The sequence below is a fragment of the Bombina bombina genome, chromosome 4 (genome assembly GCF_027579735.1).
Source record: "Bombina bombina isolate aBomBom1 chromosome 4, aBomBom1.pri, whole genome shotgun sequence".
NCBI lineage: Eukaryota > Metazoa > Chordata > Amphibia > Anura > Bombinatoridae > Bombina > Bombina bombina.
Genome location: NC_069502.1, coordinates 57,552,827 through 57,564,955, shown reverse-complemented (window position 1 = coordinate 57,564,955; position 12,129 = coordinate 57,552,827). Strand labels below are relative to the sequence as shown.

General features: G+C 40.7%; 1 protein-coding gene across 1 annotated transcript in view; it reads right to left on the bottom strand.

Annotated features, from left to right (window-relative positions):
- WDR97 (WD repeat domain 97) overlaps positions 1-11,516 on the bottom strand; it is a 225,084-nt gene extending 213,568 nt beyond the window's left edge. The window contains exon 1 of the mRNA XM_053708904.1: positions 11,428-11,516. Within this exon, the coding sequence (XP_053564879.1) occupies positions 11,428-11,516 (89 nt within the window). The remainder of the gene's footprint in view (positions 1-11,427) is intronic.
- Positions 11,517-12,129: the final 613 nt, after the last annotated feature.

Below are 12,129 nucleotides of genomic sequence, written 5' to 3'. Positions count from 1 at the left end.
ATCATTGCCCCTGTAAAAAAAAAAAATACAAACAACCCCCCAACAGTAAACCCCACCACCCACACAACCAACCCCCCAAATAAAATCCTAACTAAAAAAACATAAGCTCCCCATTGCCCTGAAAAGGGCATTTGGATGGGCATTGCCCTTAAAAGGGAATTTTGCTCGTTTTCAGCCCAAAGCCTAATCTAAAAATAAAACCCACCCAATAAACCCTTAAAAACACTAACCCCCGAAGATCCACTTACAGTTTTTGAAGACCGGACATCCACCCTCAACGAAGCCAGGAGAAGTCCTCATCGAAGCAGGCAGAAGTCTTCATCCAAGTGGCCCAAAGTCTTCATCCAAGCCGGCAGAAGTCTTCATCCAGACGGCATCTTTTATCTTCATCCATCCGGCGCGGAGCGGCTCCATCTTCAAGAAATCCGGCGTGGAACATCCTCTTCAATCGACGTCTTCTTGAACAATGAATTTTTCTTTAAATTATGTCATCCAAGGTGGCGTCCCTTGAATTCCGATTGGTTGATAGAATTCTATCAGCCAATCGGAATTAAAGGTGAAAAAATCCTATTGGCTGATGCAATCAGCCAATAGGATTGAGCTTCAATCCTATTCGCTGATCCAATCAGCCAATAGGATTGAGCTTGCATTCTATTGGCTGATTGGAACACTGTGCAGACTAAAAAAGCGGTAATTGCCACAGTGCTCCTTCTGTAATGTTGCGTGCATGTCTGGGGAAAAAAAATTCCAATGTATGTACTCACCTTCTATTTAGTTTCCTCAAGGTCTTTAAGCTACCATACATACATCGGCAATGGAGGCAAGCAGTGATGACGTCACATTTGTATACCTCAAATCTTAACTTGCGCAAGTTATTTGATGGTCTGTACGTTGCTTGATACCTGCTCTTTAGTACTTCTGTAAGCAGGTCACAAATTTCAAAGACTTTTTTTCTTCTCCTCTTTATCCTTATTCAGAAAGGATATAGGGTTTCACACTTTATCATCAACGCGTTTCTCCAGTGGTCAGTGGACAGTGAGTCCATACATGGGAAGTTTTTTTCCCCAGACATCCACGCAACATTACGGAAGGAGCGCTGTGGCAATTATCGCTTTAATAGTCTGCACGGAAAATCAGACAGACTGCTGATCGGGGAATGTATCACGGTTAGAAGACCGGTTGAAAAAATCCGGCATTACATCTAAGTCACATTAGTCTCTACATATTCAGACATTATGAAGAAAACAAAGGAAGATGTTGAAGATACTGACACTCTTCTCTAATGAGCTAACCCAAGTGGTATGTAGATCTCCTAACTACCTACCAAAGAAAATAGGAAAAAACAGTTGTATGGGTAGCGCTAAACAAGCATAGAGATTAGTGAAAAATACTTATTGTCTTTGTATAATCCTTTTGGGATTCGTGGAAAAACAGAATTTATGCTTACCTGATAAATAACTTTCTCTTACGGTGTATCCAGTCCACGGATTCATCCTTACTTGTGGGATATTCTCAATCCCTACAGGAAGTGGCAAAGAGAGCACACAGCAAAGCTGTCCATATAGCTCCCCTCAGGCTCCGCCCCCCCAGTCATTCGACCGACGGTTAGGAGAAAAAGGAGAACCATAGGGTGCAGTGGTGACTGTAGTTATATTAAAAATTAAATTTGAACCTGACTTAATTGCCAGGGCGGGCCGTGGACTGGATACACCGTAAGAGAAAGTAATTTATCAGGTAAGCATAAATTCTGTTTTCTCTTACTTGGTGTATCCAGTCCACGGATTCATCCTTACTTGTGGGATACCAATACCAAAGCTTTAGGTCACGGATGAAGGGAGGGAACAAGTCAGGTAACCTAAACGGAAGGCACCACTGCTTGCAAAACCTTTCTCCCAAAAATAGCCTCCGAAGAAGCAAAAGTATCGAATTTGTAAAATTTGGCAAATGTATGCAGAGAAGACCAAGTCGTTGCCCTACAAATCTGTTCAACAGAAGCCTCATTCTTGAAAGCCCATGTGGAAGCCACAGCTCTAGTGGAATGAGCTGTAATACGTTCAGGAGGCTGCTGTCCAGCCGTCTCGTAAGCCAATCAGATGATGCTTTTCAGCCAGAAGGAAAGAGAGGTAGCAGTCGCTTTCTGACCTCTCCTCTTACCAGAATAGACAACAAACAAGGATGATGTTTGTCTGAAATCTTTATTTGCTTTTAAATAGAATTTTAAAGCACGAACCACGTCAAGATTGTGTAAAAGTCGTTCCTTCTTAGAAACTGGATTAGGACACAGAGAAGGAACAATGATTTCCTGGTTAATATTCTTATTAGAAACCACTTTTGGAAGGAAACCAGGTTTGGTACGCAAAACAACCTTATCTGCATGGAACACCAGATAGGGTGAATTACACTGCAAAGCAGACAATTCAGAAACTCTTCTAGCAGAAGAAATAGCTACTAAAAACAAAACTTTCCAAGATAATAACTTAATATCTATGGAATGCAAAGGTTCGAACGGAACCCTTTGAAGAACTGAAATAACTAAATTTAGACTCCATGGAGGAGCCACAGGCTTGTAAACAGGCTTGATTCTAACTAGGGCCTGTGCAAACACCTGAACGTCTGGTACAGCTGCCAGACGCTTATGTAACAGGATAGACAGAGCAGATATCTGTCCCTTTAAGGAACTAGCTGACAGACCTTTCTCCAATCCTTCTTGGAGAAAGGACAAAATCCTTGGAATCCTAACCTTACTCCACGAGTAACCCTTGGATTCACACCAACAAAGATATTTCCGCCATATCTTATGGTAAATTTTCCTGGTGACAGGCTTTCTGGCCTGTATCAGAGTATCTATAACTGATTCCGAGAACCCACGCTTAGCTAGAATTAAGCGTTCAATCTCCAAGCAGTCAGTTGCAGAGAAACTAGATTTGGATGCTTGAAAGGACCTTGAATTAGAAGATCCTATCTCGATGGCAGCTTCCATGGTGGGACCGATGACATGTCCACTAGGTCTGCATACCAAGTCCTGCGTGGCCACGCAGGCGCTATCAGAATTACCGAAGCCTTCTCCTGTTTGATTCTGGCTACTAGCCGAGGGAGAAGAGGAAACGGTGGAAAGACATAAGCTAGACTGAATGACCAAGGCGCTATTAAAGCATCTATCAATGCCGCCTTGGGATCCCTGGATCTGGATCCGTAAAGGGGAAGTTTGGTGTTCTGACGGGACGCCATCAGATCCAATTCTGGAATTCCCCATAGCTGGGTCAGCTGAGCAAAAACCTCAGGGTGGAGTTCCCACTCCCCCGGATGAAAAGTCTGACGACTCAGAAAATCCGCCTCCCAGTTGTCTACTCCTGGGATGTGAATTGCAGATAGATGGCAGGAGTGATCCTCCGCCCATTTGATGATCTTGGTTACTTCCTTCATCGCTAGGGAACTCTTTGTTCCTCCCTGATGATTGATGTACGCTACAGTCGTGATGTTGTCCGACTGAAATCTGATGAATTTGGCCTCCGCTAGTTGAGGCCACGCCTGGAGCGTATTGAATATCGCTCTCAGTTCCAAAATGTTTATCGGGAGAAGAGATTCTTCCCGAGACCATAGACCCTGAGCTTTCAGGGATTCCCAGACCGCACCTCAGCCTAACAGACTGGCATCGGTCGTGACAATGATCCACTCCGGTCTGCGGAAACTTATTCTCTGAGACAGGTGATCCTGAGACAACCACCAGAGAAGAGAGTCTCTGGTTTTCTGGTCCATTTGTATTTGAGGAGACAAATCTGCATAATCCCCATTCCACTGTTTGAGCATGCGCAGTTGCAGTGGTCTGAGATGAATTCGGGCAAAAGGGACTACGTCCATTGCCGCAACCATTAAACCAATTACCTCCATGCACTGAGCCACAGAAGGCCGAGGAATGGAATGAAGAACTCGGCAAGTAGTCAACAGTTTTGACTTCCTGACCTCTGTCAGAAAGATTTTCATTTCTACCGAGTCTATTAGTGTTCCCAGGAAGGGAACCCTTGTGAGCGGGGACAGAGAACTTTTTTCTATGTTCACCTTCCACCCGTGAGACCTTAGAAAGGCCAGAACAATGTCCGTATGAGCCTTGGCTCTGTGAAAAGACGACGCTTGTATTAAGATGTCGTCTAGGTAAGGTGCTACTGCAATGCCCCGCGGTCTTAGTACCGCTAGAAGGGACCCTAGCACCTTTGTGAAAATTCTGGGAGCGGTGGCCAACCCGAAAGGAAGGGCCACGAACTGGTAATGTTTGTCCAGAAAGGCGAACCTTAGGAACTGATGGTGATCTTTGTGGATAGGAATATGTAGGTACGCATCCTTTAGATCCACGGTAGTCATATATTGACCTTCCTGGATCATCGGCAAGATTGTCCGAATGGTTTCCATCTTGAAAGACGGAACTCTGAGGAATTTGTTTAGAATTTTTAGATCCAGGATTGGCCTGAAAGTTCCTTCCTTTTTGGGAACTACGAACAGGTTTGAGTAAAAGCCCAGTCCTTGTTCTGCAATTGGAACTGGGTGTATCACTCCCATTTTTAGAAGATCTTCTACACAGCGTAAGAACGCCAGTTTCTTTGTTTGGTCTGAAGACAAACGGGAAATGTGGAACCTTCCCCTTGGGGGAGAATCCTTGAATTCTAGAAGATACCCCTGAGCAACTATTTCTAAAGCCCAGGGATCTGGAACATCTCTTGCCCAAGCCTGAGCAAGAGAGAGAGTCTGCCCCCTACTAGATCCGATCCTGGATCGGGGGCTACCCCTTCATGCTGTCTTGGTAGCAGGAGCAGGCTTCTTGGCCTGTTTACCCTTATTCCAGCCCTGCAAGGGTTTCCAGGTTGCTTTGGTCTGTGAAGCGTTATCTTGCTTTGCGGCAGCAGAGTTTGCAGCAGGTCCGCTCCTGAAGTTGCGAAAGGAGCGAAAATTAGCCTTGTTTTTGGCCTTAAACGGCCTATCTTGTGGGAGGGCATGGCCCTTACCCCCAGTGATATCCGAAATAATTTCTTTCAGCTCTGGGCCGAATAGGGTTTTCCCCTTGAAAGGAATATTTAACAGTTTTGTTTTGGACGACACAACAGCCGACCACGATTTGAGCCAAAGCGCTCTTCGCGCCATGATGGCAAAACCTGAGTTTTTCGCCGCTAACTTAGCTAATTGGAAAGCGGCATCAGTGATAAAAGAATTAGCCAGCTTTAGAGCATGAATTCTATCCATGACCTTGTCGTATGAAGTCTCCTCCAGAGCCTCAAACCAAAAGGCCGCCGCAGTAGTTATCGGAATAATGCAGGCAATTGGTTGAAGAAGGAAACCTTGCTGAACAAATATTTTCTTCAGCAAACCTTCCAATTTTTTATCCATAGGATCTTTGAAAGCACAACTGTCCTCTATTGGTATAGTTGTACGCTTAGCAAGTGTTGAAACAGCTCCCTCTACCTTAGGGACCGTCTGCCACGCGTCCCGCCTGGGTTCGTTTATGGGGAACATTTTCTTAAAGATAGGGGGGGAACAAAGGGTACACCTGGTCTCTCCCACTCCCTAGTCACAATATCCGCCACCCTCTTTGGGATCGGAAATGCCTCAGTGTATACAGGGACCTCTAAAAACCTGTCCATTTTACACAATTTTTCTGGGACCACCATGGGGTCACAATCATCCAGCGTAGCTAAAACCTCCTTAAGCAGGACGCGGAGGTGTTCCAGCTTAAATTTAAACGCTAAGGAATCTGACTCTGCCCGCTGAGAAACTTTTCCTGTGTCAGAAATTTCTCCCTCAGACAGACCGTCCCTCACTGCCACTTCAGAGTGTTGTGAGGGTACTACAGATAAGTCATCCAAAGCTTCTGATTGCTCATCCTCTGTATTTAAAACTGAGCTATCGCGCTTTTTTGGAAAAACTGGCAGTTTGGATAAAAATGCTGCAAGGGAATTATCCATTACTGCTGCTAATTGTTGTAAGGTAATAGGGGCCAATGCGCTAGAGGTACTAGGCATCGCTTGCGCGGGCGTAACTGGTGTCGACACATGGGGAGAGGAAGAAGGACTATCCTCATTACCTTCCGTTAAAGAATCATCTTGGGCTACATTTTTAAGTGTCACTGCATGGTCTTTAAAATGCTTAGATGTTTTAGCACACTTTAAACACAAATGCAATGGGGGTACCGCCATGGCTATTAAACATAAAGAACAAGGTCTATCTGAAGACTCAGACATGTTTGACAGACTTAGACAGCACTACAATACAGTAAAAAACACTTTTTGAAAAAAACGTTACTGTGCCTTTAAATAATAAAAAGCACACACTTTTTTACCAAATCACCAAAAAACATCCGATCTTAATGAAATTTTCACCACATGATTCTAATGCTTTGAAATGATTGCACAACAATTTTCAAATCAATTAACCCCTTATTGCCCAAACCGGAGCAAATTGAAGCAAACTACCGGTTTAACACACTACAGCACAGTACCACAGTCTTTGCTGTGGCCCTACCTTCCTTTGGGATTATTTGTAGAAGAAAATAAGCCTCCTGAAGTCCTCCCTGCACTCTCTGGACTCTACACGTGAAGCTGCATGAAGCTGCCTTGCAAAACAACTGCGCAACGGAGGCGAAAATGAGGCCCCTTCCCTCTTCATTCCGGAGTTATGGGGCCTTCCTGAGTCAGATTAGGTGTCTTACAATATGCCAGGCGTAATAAAACCCCCAAAAGTGTCTAAAACACTTGAACAAATATGAGATTACACTAATAAAGTAATCGATTTAGCCCATAACAGTGTCGACCAGTATTTAAGCCCTTAACTTAAGCCATCCTTCTATACTGCGTCTCAGAAAATGGCTTACCTTCCCACATGGGGATTTCTGTCAGTCTTCTAGCATTACCAGGTCTTGTTAGAGAAAAATGTCTGAGCATACCTTAAGCAGTTAAACCTGCAAACTATTCCCCCCAACTGAAGTTCTCCGGTACTCAACAGTCCTGCGTGGGAACAGCAATGGATTTTAGTTACAACATGCTAAAATCTTTTTCCTCTCAGCAGAAATCTTCATCACTTTCTGCCTCAGAGTAAATAGTACAAACCGGCACTATTTTAAAATAACAAACTCTTGATTGAAGAAATAAAAACTACAAATCTAACACCACATACTCTTTACCTCTCCCGTGGAGATGCTACTTGTTAGAGCGGCAAAGAGAATGACTGGGGGGGCGGAGCCTGAGGGGAGCTATATGGACAGCTTTGCTGTGTGCTCTCTTTGCCACTTCCTGTAGGGATTGAGAATATCCCACAAGTAAGGATGAATCCGTGGACTGGATACACCAAGTAAGAGAAATTCAGTGTATAAGGCAACAAACGTTGTCAACAAATGTTGTCAAATATATATCGAAATTCGACCAAATAAATAATAAGTACCATAATTTGAAAGTATTGAAGAAGTGCTATGTGGTAAGTGAGATGCGTGAAACAATAATGCATAAAAAATTTAAGAATATGAGTTAATATCGAAATTCGACCAAATAAAAAATAAGTAACAATATTTGAAAGTATTTGAAAAAGTGCTATGTGCTAAGTGAGATGCGTGAAACAATAATGCATAAAAAATGTAAGAATATGAGTTAATAACGATGGATGTAATAAAAATAATTTATATAATAAAAATAATTAATATACACAATTCATATGCTAATAAGGTGCCGGCACCTAATACAATAAAGTATAAACAATATATATCGTACATGTAAAAACAGAAATAAAAACTTGAAACAGCAGTTATGAAGCAGCGGCCTAAAGACCGCTGCTCCATAACCTATCCGCTTGCTCTGAGCAGGCAGACAGACATCGCCGCAATTCAACCCGATTGAGTACGATCGGGTTGATTGACACCCGCAGGGGGCGGTGTTGCACCAGCAGCTGGTGCAATGCTGAATATGGAGAGCGAGGTCTGTCGGACCTGATCCGCACTGTCGGATCAGGTCCGACAGACCTTTGTTAAATAGGGGCCTATATCTGAATCATAAAAGAAAAAAATGGCTTTCATATCCCTTTAATGGGGGCACTAAACAACTTTTGCCCCCTTTAAGTTACTTTGGTGATCATTTTTAACCATCTACTTGTAATAAAAGATTGTGTGTTATTCTTTTTGCCAGGCACAATATAACATGCCCCTCGCTATCAATAGGAATTTGTACTCCATTTGTAATCTAGCCCTATATGAGTACAAGTCTAGCTCTGGCTCAGTTATATATATAATCTAGCCCTATATGATTACAAGTCTTGCTCTGGCTCAGTTATATATATATAATCTAGCCCTATATGATTACAAGTCTTGCTCTGGCTCAGTTATATATATAATCTAGCACTATATGATTACAAGTCTTGCTCTGGCTCAGTTATATATATAATCTAGCCCTATATCATTACAAGTCTAGCTCTGGCTCAGTTATATATATAATCTAGCCCTATATCATTACAAGTCTAGCTCTGGCTCAGTTATATATATAATCTAGCCCTATATCATTACAAGTCTTGCTCTGGCTAAGTTATATATATAATCTAGCCCTATATCATTACAAGTCTTGCTCTGGCTCAGTTATATATATAATCTAGCCCTATATCATTACAAGTCTAGCTCTGGCTCAGTTATATATATAATCTAGCCCTATATCATTACAAGTCTTGCTCTGGCTAAGTTATATATATAATCTAGCCCTATATCATTAGAAGTCTTGCTCTGGCTCAGTTATATATATAATCTAGCCCTATATGATTACAAGTCTTGCTCTGGCTCAGTTATATATATAATCTAGCCCTATATGATTACAAGTCTTGCTCTGGCTCAGTTATATATATAATCTAGCCCTATATGATTACAAGTCTAGCTCTGGCTCAGTTATATATATATATAATCTAGCCCTATATGATTACAAATCTTGCTCTGGCTCAGTTATATATATAATCTAGCCCTATATGATTACAAGTCTTGCTCTGGCTCAGTTATATATATAATCTAGCCCTATATGATTACAAGTCTTGCTCTGGCTCAGTTATATATATAATCTAGCCCTATATGATTACAAGTCTTGCTCTGGCTCAGTTATATATATATTCTAGCCCTATATGATTACAAGTCTTGCTCTGGCTCAGTTATATATATATATAATCTAGCCCTATATCATTACAAGTCTTGCTCTGGCTCAGTTATATATATATATATTCTAGCCCTATATGATTACAAGTCTTGCTCTGGCTCAGTTATATATATAATCTAGCCCTTCATCATTACAACTTTTGCTCTGGCTCAGTTATATATATATAATCTAGCCCTATATCATTACAGGGCTTGCTCTGGCTCAGTTATATATATAATCTAGCCCTACCGCATTACAAGGCTAGCACTATATCATTACAAGTCTTGCTCTGGCTCAGTTATATATATAATCTAGCCCTATAGCATTGCAAGTCTTGCTCTGGCTCAGTTATATATATAATCTAGCCCTATATCATTACAAGTCTTGCTCTGGCTCAGTTATATATATAATCTAGCCCTATATGATTACAAGGCATGCTCTGGCTCAGTTATATATATAATCTAGCCCTATATGATTACAAGACTTGCTCTGGCTCAGTTATATATATAATCTAGCCCTATATCATTACAAGTCTTGCTCTGGCTCAGTTATATATATAATCTAGCCCTATATGATTACAAGTCTAGCTCTGGCTCAGTTATATATATATATATAATCTAGCCCTATATGATTACAAGTCTTGCTCTGGCTCAGTTATATATATAATCTAGCCCTATATGATTACAAGTCTTGCTCTGGCTCAGTTATATATATAATCTAGCCCTATATGATTACAAGTCTTGCTCTGGCTCAGTTATATATATAATCTAGCCCTATATCATTACAAGTCTTGCTCTGGCTCAGTTATATATATAATCTAGCCCTATATGATTACAAGTCTTGCTCTGGCTCAGTTATATATATATATAATCTAGCCCTATATGATTACAAGTCTTGCTCTAGCTCAGTTATATATATAATCTAGCCCTATATGATTACAAGTCTAGCTCTGGCTCAGTTATAAATATATAAGCTAGCCCTATATGATTACAAGTCTTGCTCTGGCTCAGTTATATATATAATCTAGCCCTATATGATTACAAGTCTAGCTCTGGCTCAGTTATATATATAATCTAGCCCTATAGCATTACAAGGCTAGCACTATATCATTACAAGACTTGCTCTGGCTCAGATATATATATATATATAAATATAAATATATATATATATATATATATATATATATATATATATATATATATATATATATATATATATATATATATATATATATATATATATATATAATCTAGCCCTATATGATTACAAGTCTTGCTCTGGCTCAGTTATATATATATAATCTAGCCCTATATGATTACAAGTCTTGCTCTGGCTCAGTTATATATATAATCTAGCCCTATATCATTACAAGTCTTGCTCTGGCTCAGTTATATATATAATCTAGCCCTATATGATTACAAGTCTTGCTCTGGCTCAGTTATATATATAATCTAGCCCTATATGATTACAGGGCTTGTTCTGGCTCAGTTATATATATAATCTAGCCCTATATCATTACAGGTCTTGCTCTGCCTCAGTTATTTATATATATATATATATATATATATATATATATATATATATATATATATATATATATATATATATATACAAGCAGGAAACAGCACTCACTGGTCTTGACAAATACTGGATTTATTAAGTGACGTTTCGGGAATACACCCCTTCATCAGACCAAAGTACATACAGTGAAACAAACATTTATACACTCACAAAAGACCCTCCCCCAGGGTGAAATTGCGCCAAAATTGTTGTCTAGGCAACCCCCCTAAAGTAAACAACAGCAAAATTGAAAACACAATAAAATACAATAAAATGCATAAAGTACAAAAAATTGCAGAGTGGCTATGCACGATCATCATCATCTATGGCAGCAATAATATGCACATTGTAACAGACATATATCAATAGCATAAACATAATAACCAAAAATGTACATATCACTATATTCGAATAGTACACATCAATATCTTAGAATAGGTGTATAACCGCAAAAGCGTTGTCAGCAATACATACAGTCCCCAAAATACCGGTCTGGAGAAGACCGTACAGTATTAGCATACAGATAGTAGAAGCTAGCTCATACCTAACATAACAATATTGTATAATGAAAAAACAGGAGTGCGTAGCTACGTTAGTCAAAGAATATGTACGAGTATGTAAGTAAGTAGAAGAGTCTATAAGTGGTTTAGTTCCAAAGTTACAATTTCATTCCTCCTAGCGATCCACTAACGGTAACAACCTGATGTGATACTAAAAGGCTACTGGCTAATACCTCAGATTATATAGATATGTCAGAGCCTGTACACCGTACAGCCTTTCGTAATGTTTGGCGAATACAGCGGGTCCTGCTTCAGTGGACATGAAGCTGCAATGCGCATGCGTATCTAGGTGACAGCTCCGCCCATACCTCTGTACCCTGGTGTACTGTGATACGTTGAAAAGGGCAAGCCCCCATAGTGGATACCCGCACCAACTGAGTACCGTTAAAACCGGTAGTGGGAGCATAGAAAGATGGTAGTGGCGTACGTTAACCCGCATAGTCTGGGAGGCATGTCAATACTCGGAGCGGCCATACTAACCTAGAGTCTAAGTGTCTATACATCAGGGATGAGGACCAAGGGGCACATGCGTGTCAGTCAGTCAATCATAACCCAAGAAGGGGGACAAAAAAGTGGACGGATGCGATTAGAGGGACAAGCCCTTGTGTGAAACATAAATACAGTGTGTTAAGTAAATCACAAATGGAGGTGGCAAGCTAGTCTAGTCACAGTGGAAGGTCACAGAAGTGTTCAACACGTCAGGGGGAGGAAGACCCATGGATACATACTGATATGCAAAAGCTCATTACCCATCATAGGTAATCACCCTATGCATCAAAAATTCAAAGGCTGACATATCTACAGCATAATGATTTCACATATCCCTATAGCATAAATACATAGTAATTGCATCACAATACATATATGTAGCGATC